General features: G+C 34.5%; 1 protein-coding gene across 2 annotated transcripts in view; it reads right to left on the reverse strand.

Moving 5' to 3' along the window:
* XRN1 (5'-3' exoribonuclease 1) overlaps positions 1-23,683 on the reverse strand; it is a 104,068-nt gene that overhangs the window by 78,158 nt on the left and 2,227 nt on the right. For both annotated transcript variants that reach the window (XM_080822544.1, XM_080822543.1), the window contains exons 2-12: positions 16,225-16,457; positions 12,191-12,288; positions 10,665-10,774; positions 10,462-10,572; positions 9,093-9,175; positions 6,591-6,678; positions 6,340-6,508; positions 5,548-5,615; positions 5,096-5,233; positions 3,051-3,117; positions 2,735-2,840 (exon numbers count right to left, since the gene is read on the reverse strand). In XM_080822544.1, coding sequence (XP_080678670.1) covers positions 2,735-2,840; positions 3,051-3,117; positions 5,096-5,233; positions 5,548-5,615; positions 6,340-6,508; positions 6,591-6,678; positions 9,093-9,175; positions 10,462-10,572; positions 10,665-10,774; positions 12,191-12,288; positions 16,225-16,457 — 1,271 coding nt within the window. The remainder of the gene's footprint in view (positions 1-2,734; positions 2,841-3,050; positions 3,118-5,095; positions 5,234-5,547; positions 5,616-6,339; positions 6,509-6,590; positions 6,679-9,092; positions 9,176-10,461; positions 10,573-10,664; positions 10,775-12,190; positions 12,289-16,224; positions 16,458-23,683) is intronic.

Raw genomic sequence — 23,683 nt, forward strand, 5'->3', positions numbered from 1 at the left:
TCCTGCTTTTGAAATTTGTGCTTAATAATATAATGTAAGTATCTTCCTAAATTGTTACGAACTTTTTATAAGTAACAGTTTACCAGTTCTACAGATTCTGAAGACAGTGTAATGGCAAGATGGTATGATATAGGAGAAGCAGATATGATTATGAGGACAGGTAGATCATTTCTAATTTTGTACTATTATAAAAAACTGCAATAAACATCCTTGTGTATAAAGATCTTCTGTGTTTAAGTTTATATTTTTAAGACAGATTAATAATTAGAATTATTGTCAAAGGGATAAATATATATTTTTTTCATAAAGATTTATTTATTTGACAGAGAAAGACACAGCTAGAGAGGGAACAGAAGTAGGGGGAATGGGAGAGAGAGAAGCAGGCTTCCCATGAAGCAGGGAGCCTGATGTGGGGCTCGATCCCAGGACCCTGGGATCATGATCTGAGCCCAGGGCAGACACTTAACAACTGAGCCACCCAGGAGCCCCAAAGGGATAAATATTTTAAAGACTGCTGGATATGTACTTCCCAAAATAATTTTACCAATTTATATTTTCACCAGTAAATGGTAAAGAATACTATAATCATCACTTCTGGACCAACACTGAATATAAGAATTTTAAAAGATTTGCTTATTTGTTAGGCAAGCAAATGGTATCATATTTTCATAAGTCTACATTTTAATATATAAAAAGGAAGGGAAATAAAACAAGATTTGTTAGCTATCAAATTAAGGATTTAGTGCCTACAGCAGGTATTACAGTGCTACATAACTGTAACCAAGGAAATATAAGGATTAAGGAATAAAAGATTAAAAGCATAACTATTTTAAATATTTTATTTCTCGAGTCTTACATGCTAATGGTACTTGACAAAGCTTCAAATGAGCTGGTGAACTGTACTAGACTTCCTATACCTCTAGTTCCTGGAGGTCAGTATGAAAAGAGACAAGAAATACTACGTCTAGACTAGAATGGAAGACAGTCTGAGTGTACATAAAGCAATGTCTGAAAGTCTATCTCTGGGCAGATTATAGAAAAGATCTAGTATTTAGTGCTTTATTAAAAGAAAAGTAAAAATTATAGTATAGAAAATATCTAAGTATAATATCTAAGCAAGTAAAAGAGTACATAGCATTTCCTGAAACTCTTATCTCTCTTATAGAGAGGCAGTCTCATCCAGTGGTTAAAGAGTATTAACTGGGGGCACCTAAGCTGACTCAGTCAGTAGAGCATGTGACCCTTGATCTTGAGGTCGTGAGTTTGAGTCCCATGCTGGGTGTAGAGATTACTTAAAAAAATAAACTTAAAAAAGAGAGAGAGAGAGAGAGAGAGGATTAACTCAGGAGCCAGATCGCCTGAATTCTGGCTCTGTCACTGACTATGCCACCTTGGGCAAGTCACTTAAGCTTCTCAAATCCTTGGGGTGCCTGGCTGACTCAGCTGGTAGAGTATAAATAAATAAATAAAATATTTTTAAGAGATTTTATTTATTTATTTGACAGTGAGAAAGGGAACACAAGCAGGGGAAGTGGGAGAGGGAGAAGTTGGCTTCCAGCGGAGCAGGAAGCCCGTCATGGGCCTGGATCCCAGGACTCTGGGACTTGAGCCAAAGGCAGCCACTTAACGACCAAGCAACCCAAGCGCCCAGCATGCAACTCTTGATCTTGGGGTTGTTAAGTTCGGGCCCCATACTGGGTGTAGAGATTACTTAAAAATAAAATCTTAAAAAAAAAAATGAACCTGCCTTAAAAACAAGCCTTTCCATTCCTTAATTTCTTCTATTGTAAAATAATAATAACTTATTTATCTTAAAGAATTGTTGTGAGAATTAAATAAGTCAGTATTTTTTAAATGTTTAGAATAACACTTGGTACTTGGTAACCGCTAAAGATTTTAATTAAATAAAATACAAACATACATATATAGTTCATACTGTGGGTTGCAGTTTAAAAGTATAAAAGCTACCATTCTAGAGGTCAACTTCTTAAGGAACTTTTGAGCTGGATTATTAACTTGGGGCTAAGCCAGGTAGCTTTTGAGATGAGTTTGACAGGAGTCCAGAAAATGGAAGGGGAAAAAAACAAATAGTTTTCTACTTGCCAACTTTTTTTTTTTTAGATTTTATTTTATTTATTTATTTATTTATTTTTTAAGATTTTATTTATTTGACAGACAGAGATCACAAGTAGGCAGAGAGTCAGGTGTGGGGTGGGAGCAGACTCCCAGCTAAGCACAGAGCCTGATGCAGGGCTCGATCCCAGGACCCTGGGATCATGACCTGAGCTGAAAGCAGAGGCTTTAATCCACTGAGCTACCCAGGCACCCCTAAAGATTTTATTTATTTACTTGTCAGAGGGAAAGAGAGAGTGTGCGAGAACAAGCAGGGGGAGTGCCAGGCAGAGGAAGAAGCAGGCTCCCTGTTGAGCAAGGAGTCTGACTTGAGACTCGGTACCAGGACCTTGGGATCATAATCTGAGCTGAAGGCAGACATCCAACTGACTGAGCCACCCAGGTGTCCCTACTTGGCAACTTTTTACTACAGGAATAAAACACATGTCAGTTATCACCTATTCCAAAAACACAGCAGTTGAAAGATTGACACTACAATAATTTCTATAACCAAAAAATTCTCCTCGCCCACTACCTTAACTATCAAAATTATGCTGTTTTTTGAAGAACCACAAAATCTAATTTTTTCTATTTTAAAGTAAAAGCATTGGTAAAAACGTACTCAGACACTACATCAACTCCCATCTTCGTCATGTAATATGTTCTTTTATATTGTCTAAACTCAGTTTCAAATAGGTCATCATCTTCAGTCTCATCTTCTAAATTATCTGGAAAAAAAGCCAGAAAGATAGTGGCTGAAAATTATAAATATTCTGTTTTTCCACCTATGGTCTGATAAATATTTATCAAAGCAAATGCTTATAAACTAACATAGAAATCTATTCTATCCAATATTATTGAATTAGTATTTACTAAAGAAAGATAATAACTATCCTGTCCAAAAAAAAAATAACACTGAATACAGAGTTTGTACTCACCCTTAGAAGTTACCACTTCTTCTCCATTTTTGTCTAAAGCAGCCCAACAAATGGCGTTTTCCTGGCCCTACAAAAATTACAAATCAATACAAAATTAATGGCAAGATATATTTCAAAGTAAGGCAATTGAATACAGAGATTTTAAAAATACTAAAAAGAACTGACTGACCCTTAAGTGACAACGCCATAAAAATTCATTCAAAAAATAATCCACAAATACTATGTAAGTGTTTTGGTTTTATATCACTTGTTTTCTAAATCTTTATCATGTAGAACTTAATATTCAGGCCTATCGAAAATATGTAATAGGTAATTCTCACCTATTGAGTTAATATAATCTATCTGTTTACAATTGAATCCAATGATTACAAATATTACGTTTTCTGTATCTCTGGATTTCATCATTCTTATAACTGTTTTGTATTCTCCACTTCTAAATTTTTCTCTCATGCAACTCATTTGCTTTTCTATAGTTTTCCCATCTCATCACATTCTTCATATTCCTGCCCAGCTGTTTTTCTGCCCTTGTGATCTCAACTATTCTCTATTTTCTGATTGCCTCTCTACTGCCAGTGACTTTCATTAGTTCTTCCTACTCTCTTATGCCCATTTCCCTTTGTTCATCCAAACTAGAGCCTCAGCTAACTTCCTGTGAATGGGCTCCTCCTCTAGTTCCTCCCATTTTGCCAATGTCTTTAATAGTAACTACATATGCCAGAAGACTTGTGAAGCTTAAGGACTGGGCTGAGATGGGTGGAGCCAGGGATCACTGATGTGTAAGTTTTCTGAGTAAAGTACAGATTCCCAAAAAGTTTCTGAGACAATTTCCGTAAGAGCAAAAACACAGTAGAATGCAAATGGACTGCTCCTAAGTTTCACTGAGAAAAATCTAATCAAGTAGAAGGACTACACTAGAGAAAATTAGGATAAATGCCCTTCCTGAAGCAAGTTACCTTGAACCTAAATAGAACCAGTATGGCAAGGAGAGTGCAGGAAGCTCCTCAATTTTATCAGGACCCAATAATTATGCATAGGTTGAGGAAAATTTCAGAAGAGGTTTATTTTCTGAGCTAACACATATAAGACATTCTTTAGAGCTTATTAGTGATGTTTTATAGGGTATTAGCATATTCTAACTGATTCTATTATTTATTTGTTCTAACAATAATAAGACAATAAATAATTATTTAATTATTGAGCACTAGCATTAGCTATTGTGCTATTATTTACTCTTAAACTAGTTTATTGCTTTTTTTTTTTAATCTTTATTTATTTATATGACAGACAGAGATCACAAGTAGGCAGAGGCAGGCAGAGAGAGAGAGGCAGGGAAGCAGGCTCCCCGCTGAGCAGAGAGCCTTATGCAGGGCCTGATCCCAGGACCCTGGAATCATGACCTGAGCCCAAGGCAGAGGCTTTAACCCACTGAGCCACCCAGAAGCCCCTTTTTGTTTTGTTTTTTAGATTTTATTTATTTATTTGACAGAGAGAGACACAATGAGAGAGGGAACACAAGCAGGGTGAGTGGGAGGCTTCCCGCTGAGCAGGGAGCCCCATTAGGGGCCGGATCCCAGGACCCTAGGATTATGATCTGAGCTAAAGGCAGACGCTTAATGACTGAGCCACCCAGGCATCTTGTATATGATTTTATATATAAATTATTTCTAGAGAAAAATCACTGATCTAGTTGATGTCTCACTATTAAATGCTATAAATACCCACATTTTTAAAAAAGATAACTAATTTTCTGGGCTCTTATATTTAGAAGTTTTTCTACACTTAATAGGATGAATGAACAAAGAAAAAACAATGTTCTTCTTCAAAAGTAAAAAATAAGAAGTTGGTTTTTAAACATCAGATTTAAATGACAGGATCTAATAGAGAAGAAACCAAAAATTTTTTTTAAATGTTCAATAGGAGAAAATAAGAAATGAAAATGAAATAAGGCAACCCTAAAAACCATAAGAAAGAAAATGAGGAACAAGGAATATCAGTTTTACTTTTACAGCTAAAAAATTGAAAGAACACCTAAAAAAAATGAACACCTTTGGTTTTTTCTTTTCCTTGTAGCTCTTGGCTTCTTCTGCTGCAACACCTGCTGCTTCATTGAGGTACTTGTTACCAACTTTGCTTTCAAACCACTTTAGGTCCACAAAAACTTCACTGAAGTGTTCCCGATCAAACTGTACAGAAATATTTAAATTCATTTAAAAATAATTTGAGTATGCCTGGAAAAATACAACCCAAACTTTTACCAGTTGCTATTTCTGGGGCATAGGAAATCAAAGAATGTTACTTTTTTGTGCACATGGGGACCTCATCTACTAGTCTGAAAATGAAAAATAAAAAGCAGATAAAAATAAAATTAGGTGAAATTATAAGAGAATGATCAATTGGAGTAGAAGTACCAAAACTTTTTCTTCCGACACTATGTAACTGGTTTCTGACCACTTATCTCTACCCTGGGACAAGAAAATAAAAATGTCTAGTTACTTACATCTGATAGTTTCACAAGGTATTTCTCAAATCGAGGTAAGTTGAGATGCCCACTTTCATTAATATAACCTAAAAGGAACAAAATCTAAATATGTACTAAAAGCTGACACTATTTTTTCTAAACAATTCTACAAAACTCTTTTTATAAAATGTTGAATATTGGCACTCTACTAATCAAGAAAAAACTATATAACTGACTCTAGTTTCTATGAACTTGATGTTATTATAATATAAAATATGTAACAACTAAAGCAAAATAAAAGAAATTCCAGGTTCACATAATAATCCTCCCACATTTCCAACATCTGCTAATAGTTAATTAAATATGTTCTAAGATCTATCCAGATTATTCATTTAATATGTTAACTTGAGAAGAACTAATACCCTGCTATTCTGCTATCTGTTTTATTCAGCATTCACCATTGTTTATCGATTCCTCATTTCAATTGAAAAAACTTTCCCTATTAAATACTCCAATACCTATCCATTCAGAAAAATGAACTTCTGTGCTTTAATAAGTGAAATCAACAACTTCTGATGGCTTTCTTAAACAATCAAAGGCAGAGATGAGTCATATATCAATACATGAGGCTTCCTAACTCTTGTCATTTTCTTTGCTTGTGAGCCACTGAAAATTACAACCCCAGAGATTGGGTCCTTAGACCAAAGGAAACCCCCAATTTTTTCCCTAATATAATTGTGCATGCAATAATCTAATAAACGTAGTGAAATTTTTAGGATTAGCTGAGTGCTTAATAAAAGTAGCCTCCAATGAATATTAAACTTTTCTTACCACCAAGTTCTGGCAGGATGGTAATATATGTTCCGTAAAGAAGAGGCAGTGCATCATGATTAATATGTAAATGAGGTAGATGAGGGATAAAATCATTCCCAACAAGAAATCCCATCAAAATCCAATCATCTATTATCCTTTCAATATCATATTTAAAAGTGATCTTGTCCTACAGCAAAATGGAGAAAAAACCAAATTGTATGGAAATTCCTTCTAACACATCTTTGGTTCACTGCTATATTAATACTTACTTTCAGTACTGAAAACTCATAGTCAATATACTCTCTCATTAAAGACAAGTGTAGGAGGTGAAATGTGGTTTCTTCTGGTGCACATACCCTGTAATTAGTCAGATGATCAACAAAGAATTAATTATATCTTTAAGGCTCAAATTTAAAAATGTAGCAATGCTTAAAATAAAACTTATCATTAGAAAATAATTAATCCTTGTAATCCAGGCACATAATTTATATGAAATCTCCAAGGTAGTATAAACATAAAAGTAAAATTATAATAGATGTAACATAAAGTTCAAAATAATTTGTCTGCATTATGCTTTCTGTGGAAAGATGCTCAGAATTAAGAAAGCCTAAATAAGATATAACAGATATGAGAAACCATGGGATCTGGCCCATTTAAGGTTGGCCACCAGCAGAAAGCATGCAGATAAGTGAGTATATATACTTTTCTGCCTATTGAAGTACAGTCTAAGGCTTCAATGGTGAGGCACCATCATTTCTTTCCTCTTATCTTTCCCTGGCTTGGTTTAGGGGTCTATATGCCTTACCTATTGGCCAATACTCCAACTTTAACCAGAAGTAAGAATATAAACTGACAGTTGTAGTTTAAAAAGATCAGATACCAGAGCAAGTGGATTTAGCCCAGGAATACAAGGACAGCTCAACATAAGAAAATAAATCAATGTAATAGATCACACTAATAAACAAATGAAAAAATACCATACAATCAATTAGCAAAGAAAACATTTATCAAAATCAATACCCTTCTGGGAACCTGGGTGGCTCAGTGGGTTAAAGCCTCTGCTTTCTGCTCGGGTCATGATCCCAGGGTCCTGGGATCGAGTCCCGCATCGGGCTCTCTGCTCAGCAGGGGGCCTGCTCCCTCCTCTCTCTCTGCCTACCTCTCTGCCTACTTGTGATCTCTGTCTATCAAATAAATAAATAAAATCTTTAAAAAACAACAACAACAACAACAACAAAAAACAATACCCTTCTATGATAAAAGTACTCAGCCAAGTAGGGATAGAAGTGAACCTCCTTAATATAAAAAAGGGAATTTATGAAAAATTTACATCTAATATGTTGATGGTAGAAGACTGAAGGCTTTCCTCCTAAGACCAGGAACAAGACAAGGATGCCCATTTTCACTACAGCTATTCAGCAGCATTGTACTTGAAGTCCTAGCCAGGGCAATTAGGCAAGCAAAGAAATATGAGATACACAAATTGAAAAAGAAGAAAACTATCTCTATTTACAGATGCCATGATTCCATATACAGAAAATCCCACAGAATCCACAAAAGCTACTAGGACCAAAAAATGAATTCGGTATAACTGTAGGAAGCAAGATCAACACATAAAAATCAGCTGTGTTTCTACATACCAGCAACAAATAATCCAAAAAAGAAATTAAGAAACAATTCCATTTAGAATACCATCCAAAAGAATAAAACACTTAGGAACAAACTTGACCAAGAAGACAAAAGAAAAAAAAAAAAAAAAAGGCAAAAAATTGAACTTAGGGAGTGAGGAATGGGGGAAGGTGGTCACAAAATGGAAGTTTTCAGTTATGAGATAAATAAGTCCTGGAGATGTAATTAATGTATAGCATAGTGACTGCATTTATTTTTTTTAAATAAAAGGAAAAACAAGTAAAAAAAAAAAAAGCTGGCAAAAGACATATACTAAAACTACAAAATGCTGCAGAAAAAAATTAAAGACACAATGAATGGAAAAACATTCTGTATTAATGGATTAGAAGACTTATTACCAAGCTATAAATAGTAGCCAAAAGAATCTATATAGTCAATGTCATCCCAATCAAAATCCCGATGTTTTCCACAAAAACAAAAACAAAAAATCCTAAAAATTGTTAATCTCACAAGACTCCAAATAGCCAAAATAATCCTGAAAAAGGAGAACAAAGTTGGAGGTCTTACCCTTTCTAATTTCAAAACTTATTACAAAGTTTCAGTAATCAAAATACTTTACTACTAGTGGTACTGGCATAAAGACAAACATAAAGATCAATTCAATAGAATACAGAGCCCAGAAATAAACCCTTGCATAGATGGTCAGGCAATTTTTGACCAAGGTGCCAAGACGATTCAATGGGGGAAAAGATAGTCTTTCCAACAAGCGGTTTTGGGAAAACTGATATTCACATGCAAAAGAATGAAGTTGACCCTTACCTTACATCATATACAGAATTAACATGGATCAAAGACCTAAGTGTAAGGGCTAAAACTACAAAACTCTTACAATGGGGAAAAGCTTTATAACATTAGATCTGGCAATTTCTTGGCATTATATTATAAGTACAAGAAATAAAAGAGAAAAATAAACTGGACATTGGCGTAATTTTAAAAATTTTGTACATCAAATGACACTAAAAGCAGAGTAAACAGTCAACTGTGGAATGGGAGAAATCTTTACAGATCATTTTCCTGTTAGATGATTACTGTCCTTAATTTAATTGCTGTTCTTTCTTTTCTATATATGCAATATAATTTACCTTTGTGTCTTTTTGCCACCAAACCGAACCTCTTCTCTTAAAAGAGAGAAATGTGCCTCATGACTTGTTAATCCAAGCATAATCTGTTGAAAAATGATTAAAAAGTTTCTATTCTCTAATTTTTATAGTATCAGGTTCACAGAAACAAACAACTAAAAACCATTTCAATATAGAAAAACATATGCTTATTTAGTAAAACACAATTTATTAGCACATTAAATATACAAATTTCAAAATCTGATCCACTTATTAGTTATGGGATAAAGTGTGTTTTTCTAAGAAAAAATGTTTACCTTAGACTCACATGACCTTTATAACTGCCATTCTGTCCACACCCCCCCCACCCCGACACCGAATCCCCAAAACCTTCTCTTGGTTTTCACACCTTTCCATTTGCCAGAGGGAGTGGATAAGAAATTAGAGACTGTAGCTCTTCCATGACAGATGAATGTAGTATTCCTCTAGAGTCCAGAATGCCTCTAATATGTGAAAATTAAAAAAAAACTGGAAAAGGGCATTTTCATTTAATCTTCTCATATAGTATTCCAATGCCCAAAGAAGTCAAATAGTCTAGTGAGACATATCAACCACTGCAACATATATTGTTTATTTTATTTCAATCCTGATTCAAACAAAACAACATCAAAGATTTACGAAGCCATCAGGGAAATGAGAATACCAAATGGTTATTTGTATATAAAACACTGATTGTTAATTTTTATTTTATGTAGGATAATGGCATTATGGTTATTTTTTTTTAAACAATCCTTCTCCTTTAGAGAAACATTACAAAATATTTACAGACCAAGTGATACAATGTCTGGGATATACTTCAAGAGTCAAGGGGAGCAGGAGAAAGGAGACAGATGGTTAGGAATAAGAAAATGAAAATTAATATTTAAGGTAAATTATTTAAAGCTAAAAATTATTTAAGATGGATAAAAATTATTTAAGGACATAGGAAGTTTCATTATATTGTATTCTTTATTTTATGTTTGAAAATTTCCATAATAAAAAGTTAAAACAAAAAAAGCATAGTAAATTTATCTGGGTCTCGGAGTTATCAGATCAGGTATTATTGAAAGTTATATATCAAGCAGAGGGTAAAAAGCACCCTCTACCTGATCTCGACAGACTATTCATAGCACTAGGATCAGTCAAGTATGAAGACTACAGAGATCTGTTGATCATAAACTGTAGCGAAAGAGTTTATTTTCCAATTGTTTTAGAACCTTGCTAATGGCAGAAGTAGCAATCTTTATTATGTCTAAAATATTTGTTTCCACAGTGAGAAAGCTTCTTACATAAGTTTCTTAGAGATTTAATTATAATGGCATAAGGTTATAATAACAATAAACATTATACCTACCAAGTCAGCATCTAAACCATAAAGACAATGTCTGGTGTTGGGATCATGATCTGGCTTTGCTTTCTCGGATCTGATAAATTCCATGATTTTATGCTCTCCTTCTCCGGGAGTCTAAATATATGTTTAAAAAAAATGTGGTAAAATGCTATGCTTTAAAATATTAAATTTTTTAAAAATCCCTTTAAATAAAAAAAGATAATAACCTCATGGCCTGAGAAGTAGATGGTAACTCCTTGCCACGACTTATCTGTAGAAATTTTCATATTTACAAAATACTTCAGATGTTCATGTAACCTGGCCATGAATTCAGTCCCTATAAATAAAAAGTTTTAAAAAGTTTATAATCCGAGAGAGACATAAAGAGTGAGTTCCCAGGGACAACATGAACTTGGATCTGAGTATGCAGGAAATAGCTAGGTGTAAGATCTCTAAAGAAGTCAACACCCCTCATGCTTATCTTGAAAAGTAAATAATTTTGTACCTTTTTCTTGCAAATATTACAACTGTTTCTCATTTCTCTGCTCATCCTAAAATGAAGTTAATGTCACAGAGATAAATCAAGAAATTTCACTACTGCCTCAAACTATGCTTTACGCATTTTCATACCAGGGCAGAGTTTCAACTCCCTAATGAAACTCAATCTTCTATTTCCTCTGCAGGATTCTGAACTTTTTTTTTTTTTAAAGGCACGCAGGTTTAGATCGCTAATAATAACAACTATTATTACTACTACTATTTACCTGGAAAATTATTATTATTCTAGAAACTGAGTCTATGGTGATTATGCGTCAGGAAAAGTTTAGATGGTCAAGAGTCAATGGCAATGCAGTCTTAAACCATAATTAGGATAAAACTGGTTACTAAATCAAGCAATGTATGATGAAGGCACTTAAATGAAAGATAAATTACCACAGTTAGTAAAGAATTCATGAGTAAATAAGATTTTAAGATTTTTTTCCAAAGTAAAGGAGTGCAATGATGTTAGATAAAGCTCTAATAAGTACAGCGTATGTTGTTGCAAAGTTAAATTAAACTTATTATACTGATAAATTCATTAAAATTCTAGAATTTTTAACTATACTTTAAGAAGTACAATAGTAAGTGCTCTAGACTAGGAGAATGGGTTTCTTATCCTGAATACAATAGCTAGCTACATGAAGGTGGGGGAGCCACAACCTCACTGGATCAGTTTTCATACAAATAAATGGTGGGAGTACAGGGGATCTTTTAAGATCCTTCCAGGTTTGGAGTTCTATGCATCTGGGAGAGTCCTGTCCACAATTGCTCTTATCGACATCTGTAAATCTCTAGAGTGGGTCTTCATAGGAGCACTTATAATCGAGGTGACCAAAACATCTCCTGAGGAGACACAACTGGGAAAACAGCAATTGGAATTTTAAGGACAAATTAAGTAAAGGCTATAATACATTTGAAAAAAAAAAAACAAAAAACAACACCTTACATTTACATTTAAATCTCTCAGAATTTGAGGTGCCTGGGTGGCTCAGTTGGTTAAGTGTCTGTTTTATGCTCAGGTCATAATCCCAGGGTCCTGGGATTGGGACTCATGTCTGGCTCCCTGCTGAGCAGGAAGCCTGCTTCTCCCTCTCCCTCTCCCTCTGCACCCCCCTCCTCTGCTCATGCTCTCTCTCTCAGATGAATAAATAAATCAATAAAATCTTTTTTTAAAAAAATCAATCTCTCAGAATTTTTCTCTCAGTGAATTTACCTGGTGTAATACAGTTGGAATCAAATCTGGCCTCTGTAGGAAGAGTTTCTCCTTTTTCTAATGCCTTTTTTATTTTGTCTTCTGCCTCCTTTGCTGACCTTAAATGTTAAGGGGAAAAAAATCTCAAGGTTTCTGGGAAAAAGTACAGTTCTTTATATAAACTGTTATTTAGATGCTTTTGTAACTAAAATACCAATTAATCAATTTGAGGTTCAACACAGAATAGAAGTTTTAAAATGATTATAACTGATAAAGATGGGCCTCAGAATTGTTCATTTTTACTAATTTAAAGAATTGAGTTTTTCAGAAAAAGGACTATAGAAGTAGACATTACAACAGTATAAAACTGACACAGAATGTTAGGAATATTTATGAACTAATTCTCTTCTTAAGTATAGAGCAAATCGATTCTACAAACAAGCTCAAAAGTTGAGCATTAAACATTCATTATATATACTGCATTCAACATTTAATAGTAACATCAAACAAGAAGTACATTATTAAAACGATCTAAGAATATTATATAAAAAATAACTATAAAATTGCAATGGATATCTTTGGGGTTCCTCATAAAAACATTTAAAATATAAGCCCAATAACATTAATGACATCATTTGCCAAAATATCTCATTTTTGAGGCAATAGGATTTACTAGAAAGACCATGAGTGTTAGAGTTGGACAGACCTAAGTCTGAATATAGGCATCCCAATTCCTGTTCTGCTTCTCCTAGTACCCATTTGTGTCATACTGTATGCCACTGGCATGTAAGTTAATAAGCTCTGCTTTATGTACATTTTCTACAGCTTTGCTACTAGCTCTACCTACTGTGCCCTGTGGAATTATATTTCTATGATAAACAAACTCTTTTTCATATGTAACCTCTCTCTTACCAACCTCAATATAACAAAAACTCTGAAGATATCAACTTATTTGTAATTTCTCCAACAGAAGCCATTTTTTTCTTCTTTTCTCAGCTTCCTTCCTTTGGTTGAACAAATTCAATGTTATTATGTGACAAGTTTGGGGAATATAACAGAAATGATTCCCATTTTCACAGAGCTTACACTCTAGTGGGGAGACAGAGAACTTAACAGCCATAATGTTTAAGGTGGCTGCAACACAGAGATATTTGGGGCAGGGACAATGAAAGACTATTAAATCAATGTAGGTGGAAGGTGTAGAACACTAGCAGTAAAGATGAAAAGTAAATATGTATGTCAAATTTAAGAGACTGGTAAGTAGGATTGGGTGTGCAGAATGAGGAAGAAGTCCAAATTACTCTTGGACTTTCGGGTTGAGCAGCTATTTGCATGGTGTTATCATTCACTGAACTAGGAAACAGAAGGAAGGCAGCTTTGAAGTGGTCTTCAGTTCTGAACATGTTAAACTGTTCCAAAAGGAGATATTTATGAGATATCCAAAAGGAGATATTTATGAGACATTTGGATATTTAGGGGTTCTGGAGACAGATATCCATCAGGAAGATAAATTGAGGAGTCATCAGTATAGACAAAGTAGTTAAAACAACTAGATAAGATCACTCAGGACCAATGACAGAAACTTAAGTAAAATCAATACATTAAAAGAGAAAAAGGCAAAGGAACAGAAGATAACAAGGAGACCAAGAAGGTTGAGAGAGTGTGGTTACATAAAGATCACAGAAAGGAAGTTTAAGAATGAAAGAATCATCACACTGTTAAATACTACAGATAAATGAAGTAATATATATAGAGAATAATCTTTAGATTTAGTCATAAGGAGGCTATTTGTAATCTTGTAAGGAAGTTTTAGTAGAGGGGTGAAAGCCAGATGGCAGCAGATTTGAAGTAAGAGATGCATAAAGATTATAATTAAAGATTATGAATGGAGAAAACAGTATCTGTGGAGAATGAGAAAAAGCTGACTAGGGGATTTTAGGGAAACACAGAACACTCAATGCCAGCACAATATTTAGTAAATGCTTGTCCATTCTCTTAGTTTGTTTTCTGATACTGGAGAGGTTAGAAACCTAAAAAATTAAGATCTTATGGTTCCTTGCAGCTAGTGAGTGGATATAACTTAGATTCTATCAGATGCCTCCACAAAAGGTTCAGAAGGTAGAAGTGTGGTGAAGTTGAGGAAGAGGATTTGTGGGGTGTGTGTTTCATTATAGTAGAAGGGATCTCAATATTCAGCAGTTTTGTAGATGCTGAGAAGCAAAGTATAGGGCAGATCTACCAGGTACACTGGGGCTCTTGTGCTAACAGATAGAGTGTTGGCTTCTTGATTGCTGAATTGTAACTAAAGTGATACATTTTTGGAGCCAATAGTTCAGGTAGTATCTTCTTAATCCCTGGATCACAACTAAAGCAATAAATTCCTGAACAACGTGTTCTGGTGGGGGCCTCTGAACTCACCTTCTTGAATGTTGTAGTAATAGTGCCACTGGTGGGTCAATTCTGTGGTGCTGTTCTGAAGTCATTCTTGAAGGCTCACCTAAATTCCCATCCTTTTGGCTCTTATAATGATTTTTAAAGGTACATAATTCTTTGTAATATATATACTTAAAATAGGTAGGCTTCTATTTCTGCAAATGAACAGTGACTGATATAGTGGGCTTAAATAATCCTTTCTTAACACCAGATTTTCTAGCCCAGTAGCTCCCCCAAACTAGTTTAACAAATACCAGGGGAATCTAGTAAAAATCCTTTCCAGGTTCCAATTTTTGAGATTCAAATTAATTAAGTTTGGGTGGCACCAGAGGTTCTGAATTTTAATAAGAGATGGTCCTTGTCTTGATGGTCATTTTATAGTCGTTCAAGTATCTTCAATATCTTTTCTCTTTTGGTATTTAAATCACTACTTTTTACCATTCTTTTCTCATTTTCACTGCTAGCCTTCCCTAAGGTACCCTCCCACTTTCCTTGATGATTTCTGTATTTGATTCATAGGTGCTCTATCCACTCCTTTACCTGCTTTTGTGATGAAACAATTCATTACGCTAACAACCCATCAAACACACTGGACTCAGAGTCTTCCCAACAATTCTAACAACCCTCTTAACTTTACTTATCCTACTCATAAATAAGGACACAGCATGATCTCATTGTTTTTTAAAACTATTCCACATGCCCAGGATTTTGACTTTAAAACTTTATGTGTCTCTTCTCATCCTGTTACACCCAATGCAACACATTGGGGATGATAGTATCTCAAGTGTCCTAACTCAGCTCTCTTCTCATATTCCATCAATCACCTTCTAGTCTCACTTGCTTTTCTGTCCAATTTGGACCCATGTTCACTCAGAGTCAGCATCTGGCCCAGGGTCTGGGCATTGAACAAAGTTTGTTGAATTAAACTGTCAATGTTTCTATTAGAACAATCTCTCATTTCACCCTGTAGTTCTCTAGTTCAGGACAGACTAAGAGAGGAGCTTTCTCTACTATAGTTGACTCTTGAACAACACAGGTTTGAACTGAGTGGGTCCACTTGTACGTGGATTTTTTTTTTCAATAAATACAATATAGTACTGTAAATCTATTTTCTTTTCCTTATGATTTTCTTAATAACATCTTTCCTCTAAGCTTACTATAAGAATATGGTATATAATACATACAACATACAAAGAATGTTTTATGGTTTATGTTACTGCTAAGGCTTTCAGTCAACAGTAGGCTATTAAGATTTGGGGGAGTTGAGTTATATGCAAATTTTTGACTGTGTGGGGCCTGGCATCCCTTACCTGTGCATTGTTCAAGGGTCAACTCTATTGCTATTTCTAAATTACCAAGGAGAACTTTGAAAAATTTATGACAGGGAGCAAAAGTAACTACACAGCCCAACATATGCTTTGAGAAGGACTCCTCACTTCAATGAATTACTAATTTGTTTACTCAATTGATAAAATGTGACATAACCAGTTATTTCCTTTTCTGGAGGAATTTAAGCAGAAAAGAAACATGAACAGAAGATGAGGTCACTAAGTCAATTATCTTTAAAATAAAACATTTTATTAATCTAAGTAGTATTCTAAAATAAACCACAAATGTTTTACCTAAAACGCCTCCCCCGCTGCTGGTTCATTTTTGCTCGAGGAGCCACACCATCAACAGCCATAAAGAACACTTTCCTAGGTTTAATAATGCGAAACAACACCTCCAAGTAGTGAAAAATATCAGTAAAGATTTTATCATCAGAAATTCTGAAGTGAACATCATCATCATTAGGATGGGAACATTGATGTATGATTCCATTCATATCCAGGTACAAGTTGTCAAATTCAGGAATCTAAGAAATAAAGAAAAATGACCAAGATTGTTACTATAATCAATGATGGATATTTAAGCAGCTGGGAAAAGCAGCTGATAAAAAGCAGGATATAGGGCCATTATTATATAAAAATTGAGAAAATAATCACAGTTGCATAAAGAAAAATGCACAGGAGAAATTGGTAAGATGGAGACATATTATATAACTATATAATGCACCAACAGCTTGATCAAATTTACTGTCAGGAAATTATCTACTTATTTAAAATGCCCAATGGGAAAATACCAAATGAAGTACTTGGTTCATTTGGTACTCAAACTATTAGTTTGACATCAACTTCTTAAAGTCTCAATTTCCCCTATAAATGGGTAACATAGTGCCCATTTAAAAGGCTCTTTGTACATGGTCATTAAAAGATTTTACAAATGATTTAAACCCTTGTATATTTGGTTTCACTGAGAGTCACCGATTTGGTCGTATTAATTAAGAAAGCTTAGATTATGCCAAGAAATTAAGGAAATTTTGAAAACAGATTTCTTGTTTTTGACATGTGGATTAAAAATTTCCTAAACTTTGGCTAACAGGTGTCTAGTTTCATAAACAACAGGTGTCTACTTTTATAAAAAGATTTTATGGCTTGGGCTCTCTTGATCTTTCCTTTATTTAAATGTTTGTAAGCAAGTAAGGGGAACACTACGAAAACAAATCTACACTAACAAGGAAATGAAGTGGGCACAACTTAATAGTTATAATATCTAATGTAATTAAAGATTTTGAGTAGTCTGCCTTACATATTAACTGAAGAGAAATATTTTAAATTTTCAGACATCGAAACATAATGAACCTTTCTTATATAAACTTAATGAAAGCCATCTCTGAAACAATTCAAATTTTACCATAGGTACAGAAATGATACATTTTCCTCTTACTGAGAAAATGGCAGGCCTTTGAGTTTGGGGACTGAAAAGTTTTGGCCTCTGAATCAATGAACACCATAAAAACATAATGACAATACACTCATTTTATGGGATGGTACCAGGCACCACATAAAAAAATGTTAAATGTCCTTACTAATAGGCTCAAATGACATGAAAATTGTGATAATGAGGTTTTAAAAGTATATTTAAGATTTACTGTTTGCTTCAAAAAATCTGAAAACCTCAATCAAAATCTCTAAGTGAGAACTTTACAAAACGATTCCAAAGTTTACCTAGGAGAATAAACATGCAAGAAAGAATATTTTAAAAGAAAAGTAAATGAAGGAATTGACTTTATATGATATTAAAAACTGTAACGGTTTGATTGAACAAAATAGTTTACAAATAGTAAAAGTGTGGGATGACTGGGTGGTTCAGAGGGTTAAGTGTCTGCCTTTGGCTCAGGTCATGATCCCAGGGTCCTGTGCTCTCTGCTCAGTGTGGAGCCTACTTCTCCCTCTCCCTCTGTCCATTTGTGTGTACCCTCCCCCTGCCCCTATCAAATAAATTAACAAAATTCTCAAAAAAGAAAAGTAGTAGTTCAAGTGTATATAGAAATTTAGTATCTAAGAGGCATTTCAAACCAGTGAAAGGGATGAGGCACCTAGCTAACTATCTGGAAATAAAATTGTATCTCATCTTATAACACAATAAATTCCAGAAAGATTAAAAATGTTAATGTGAGAAATATAAGTAAAAAATTATATACAAATATTTTGGTGATTTTAGGATGGGGAAAGCCAAAACTCATAAACCAAACAAATGATGAACTTGGCAATCTATATTTTTTACATCTATAGGGTTAAAAAAAGTATCAAAAACAAGTTTAAACTGAAAATGACAAAATGCAGGGAAATACTCACAAATTAGGATAAAGTCAGCATTCCCAACATACAAAAAAATCCTCAAATAAAAAAGAGCAAACTTTAAAAGTAAGCATGGAAAATGCACAGCAATTCAAAAAAGAGACACAGAAGTCTGATAAACATATGAAAAGACGTTCAACATCCCCAAATTTCAAATTAAAATAATATGTCATTTTCCCCATCATATTAGCAAAGATTAGAAAAAATGATATTACCCAGTTACTGGCAAGGTTTTGGGAAAATAGATATTTCCTCTGTTATCAAAAGTGATAGTTGGCGGGGCGCCTGGGTGGCTCAGTAGGTTAAAGCCTCTGCCTTCGGCTCAGGTCATGATCTCAGGGTCCTGGGATGGAGCCCCACATCCGGCTCTTTGCTCAGTGGAGAGCCTGCTTCCCCCTCTCTATGCCTGCCTCTCTGCCTACTTGTGATCTCTCTCTCTGTCAAATAAATAAATAAAATCTTAAAAAAAAAAGTGATAGCTGCCATTTATTAAGCACTCATTAGGTGCCAAACATTGAGCCAAACATATTCATTGTCTCACTAAATTATGATAAATTTAAAAGAAAAATATTTGGATTCTCCATTTTGCAGAAGAAGAAAATCACAGAGATAGAAAAGAGAGAAATGGCATTTACACCCAGTAGTCTGGATGGGAATATAAATTGGTGTAATTAATATGAAAGTATATAAAAAAAAAGTATATCAAAACCTGAAGCATTTTCTTTTCTTTTTTTTCTTTAAAGATTCTATTTATTTGAGAGAGAGAGAGAGAGAGAGAACCAGCAGGGGGAATGGAAGGCAAAGGGAGAGGGAGAAGCAGACTCCCCACTGAGCAGGGAGCCTGACGCAGGCCTGGATCCTAGGACCTGAGATCGTGACCCGAGCTGAAGGCAGATGCTTAACCAACTGAGCCACTCAGGCACCCCCCAGGATTTCTACTACTGGAAATTTATTCTGAGAAATAATCAGAAATGTGCACAAAGATGTAAGCACAAGAATATTAATGGCAGTACTATTTACAAGAGATAAAAAATGAAATCAAAATGCCTAATAGAAAACTGATGATGGTACATCCACACACAGTAATTACAAATTATGATATATGTTTATATTTTACATTAGATAATGTGTAAAATACAGACAGTCAAATGACAAAAGTAGGCTATAAAACAGGGGGCATATTATCATCCCATTTACAGTAAATATTCATCTACATGTATATCTGCATATAAACATTAGGAATATATAGGAACAAGACGTTACTGGTAGTTAACCATTGATGCTGGAATTTCAGTTGTTTATTTTCCTTTGGAAGATATAAGAGCTTTTACAGCTCTCAGTACTATATTAATTTTTACATAATAAGTACATACTTCATAATCTGAAAAAAATAATTATCCTTTTAGAAAAGAAATTTTAAAAATTCTCTTATGTTTCAGATTAGTAAGAAAAATACAGGATGAGTAACCACTGACTAATTCAGTGAAGAAAATGAGAACATGCAATAAAATCTTGCTCCTTCACAAACATAATACTGGGGGGGGGGGGGAGAAAGAGAGGCAAACCAAGAAACAGACTCTTAACTATAGAGAACTGAGGACTGCGGGAGGGAAGGTGGGGGGTGTGTGTGGTGGGGGACGGGTTAAATAGGGGAAGCGGACTAAGGAGGGTACGTGTTATGATGAGCACTGGTTGTTGTATATAAGTGACAAATCAATAATTCTACACCTGAAGCTAGTATTATACTGTTTGTTAACTAACTGGAATTTAAATAAAAACAGGAAAAAAACCCCAAACACAATACTGAGTTATTACATCTGTAAAATAGAAGTTTTGACATTATTTTATGCTTTCACCTCTCCTCAACCCCCCGTATCTAATTAGTCACTTAGGTTTCATTTATGGTTTTGTTTTTTAAATTTAACTTCCAAAATGTCTCTAGAATCCTACCCTCTTAAGTATTCCCATTGTGTTAGGCAATATCATAATTTTCTCCATTCCCAGATTTCCTGTCCTAGTTCAAGTCCTGAGTTTTCCAACTAGACTGCTTGCTTTTTTTCTCTCCCACTAGTGTAGCTAGCCATTTTTCTAATATATAATCTAATCATGTTGCTTCCATACTTAAACTCATATGATACTATAAACCTTTAATACCATAAAAGGTTCTGTATGACTTGACTATTATCTCTCCCACCAATTCCATGTTCTTTCCTGTTTGCATATACAGTCTACAAGCTAAATATACAGTACGTTACCTAGAAAGCCGTAGATGTACTGGGCTGTTCCAAACCTCTATGACTTAACAGATGCTGCTACTACTTCCTGAAATGCTCTTCCTTCCACTGATCTTGCAGATTTTGACTCTGCTTTCAAGATCCAGCTCAGTATCTTTGGAAGCTTTCCTATACTTACCCAAGGAGAAATGATGCTCCCTTCTCTATGTCACACTTACTTGTTTTTGTGTTCCCAATGCATACAAGAATGCCAGGCATATATATATGTGTATATATATATATACAGGCATATATATATATACACACACACACACACACATACATACATATATATACACATATATATACACACATATATATACACACACACACACACACACACATATATATACACACACACACATATATATACATATATTACATACCCTACTCATTTTTGTTGAACACTTAAGTGTGATGTCTGTCCTTTCCTACTAAACTGTGAGTTCCTCAAAGCAAGGTCTCTGATTTGAGGAATTCACAGTTTAGCAGAAAAGGACAGAAATTACAGTTAAGTATTTGGTCATGTTCAGAACTCTTGGTATACTACCTGACACAAAGTAGTGAATAGAAATATTTAATAATAAATAGTGAAGCTCTTCCTTTATTAAATGTGATAGCACATGTAGGCTGTAACACTTACTTTGAATATGCATTCATACTGCTTTAAATTGTGGTTAAGTATTAACATTTCAGTATCTAATTTTCTTAAAACAGTTTCTTTTCGCTAGTATAACTTTGTATCCTACTTAGTGCTGCTGCAAAATGTCTTTTTCATTAAGACAATATGTATCTGACTATTAAAGAGAGCTGTTGGCAATTCTTTTGTCCCAGTTCTTTAATCCTATTTATCTGAAACAATCCCAAGATTTTGTTGCTTCAATTCATTTTTTAATATGCATGTTTTATTTTTATTTATTTTTATAGAGAGAGGGGAAGGGGCAGAGGGAGAGAGAATCCTAGCAGGCTTCATGCCCAGCATAGATCTAGCTCAATCTCACAACCTTAAGATCATGACCTGAGCCAAAATCAAGAATCGGAAGCATAACTGACTGAGCCACTCAGGTACCCCTTTAATATGTATGTTTTAAAACATACTACATATACAATGTATATTTTAATATGCAATGTTTTTATATACTTTGTATTCTTTATATGTTGTATTGGTATGCTATGATTAATAAATTCATTTGCTTAATAAATATTTACTGAAGACCTATTATGTACCACAAAAGTAGGGATGAAGTTGTAATGAGGAACATATATATCTGACGAAAACTTAACCTTTACAAAACAAAGGTCATACAATTAAGATTATAAACTCTTAGAGCATATGCAGTTCTCCTGTGATTAAAATCTAGTACAGTGCTGGGGGGCACCTAGATGGCTCAGTGGGTTAAGCCTCTGCCTTTGGCTCAGGTCATGATCTCAGGGTCCTGGGATCGAGCCCCTCATTGGGCTCTCTGCTCAGCGGGGAGCCTGCTCCCCCCCCCCACCCCCCGCCTGCCTCTCTGCCTACTTGTGATCTCTGTCTGTCCAATAAATAAATAAATAAACAAATAAATAAAATCTTTTTTAAGAATCTAATACAGTGCTACTATAACAGCTAAAATATGGGGCACCTGTGTGCCTCAGTCAGTTAAGCATCCCAGTCTTGATTTTGGCTCGGGTCATGATCTCATGATTGTGAGCTCGAGCCCCACTCCACCCTGGGCATGGAGCCTGCTTAGCATTCTCTCCCACTCTCTCTTCCCTTCCTTGCTGGTGAGTGTGCTCTATCTAAAAATAATAATAATAATAATAATAATAATAGTTATTATTATTATTATTATTACAGGTAAGATCTGTTAAGGACTTGCCATGTACTAGACAGATTTAAATGCTTAACAGTCGACCCTTGAACAACGCAAGTTTGAACTGCATGGGTCCATTTATATGCGGATTTTTTTTTCAATAAATACAGCACAGTACTATAAATGTATTTTTTATTTTCCTATGATTTTCTTAACACATTCTTTTCTCTAGCTTACTTTATTGTAAAAATATAATACACAATACATAATAACATATAAAATATGTGTTAATTGACTGTTTATGTTATCAGTAAGGCTTCTAGTTCAACACTAGGCTATTAGTAGTTAAGTTCTGGGCAAGTCAAAGTTATACTTGGGTTTTTGACTGTGTTGGGGTTGGGGGGGGTCGGTGCTCCTAATACCCACATTTTCAAGAGTCAACTGTATGTGCATTCACTTACTTAAATACAGCAATCCTAATATTATTTCCATTTTGTAGCTGACAAAACTGAGTCACAAAAAGATTGAGTTACTCACCCATAGTTAGTAAAGTAAGTGTTGGGGCTAAATTTGAAACCAAGCAGAATTGCTCTAGAGCAGTATTTCTTAATTTTTCTTTCACTATTGTCCTTCTTCCAGGTAGGTCTTTAGACTTGTTGTTTTTTTTTCCTAATCATCACTCTCCAACGGAATTTCAATACCACAGCTATACTGTATATCTGTTTACACACTGTGGCATTTTAATACGCAAGCCTCCACCCTCTCAACAATTTTGGCCCCTTAAGGAATGATATTGTTCCTATTCATAATTTGTACTCTTGTGCCTGCATTTTTTAAAACTATGGTAAAATGTTCATTAAAACTTTCCCATCTTAACATTTTTAAGTGTACATGTTATTCTAGTGCCTGCACTTTTAAAGCCAATCTTCTATGCATTTTGTTACAAATTGCACAGTAGGAGACACAAGCTAAAATTTCCATTTTAAAGTGTTTGCTCTTGTATAGGGAGCATATCTGTTTCATCCTTTACTGTATCTGCCTCAGAATGATGCCTTGGCAAGTCAGTTATGAGAGTTCATAGGAGGCCAGCTACTCCTGCCCTTTAAAACCCCTTAGTTACAAATACTGCTACATAATTGGCCTACATAGTCTTTTAGTGAATATTCTGCAGTTCTCCTGTTCTCAGGTCCATCAGATATTGCCACATTGCTTCCTTTTTCCTCTTGCAGGGATGCCAACACCCACTGGGTCTAGAGGCTATTGGTAGTTTGTCCCTAACTACTTGTATTTGGGGGTTCACAGGGATATATTACATGGTTTTATCATAAATCTTCT

The sequence above is a fragment of the Martes martes genome (assembly GCF_963455335.1).
Source record: "Martes martes genome assembly, chromosome: 1".
In the NCBI taxonomy this organism is placed as follows: domain Eukaryota; kingdom Metazoa; phylum Chordata; class Mammalia; order Carnivora; family Mustelidae; genus Martes; species Martes martes.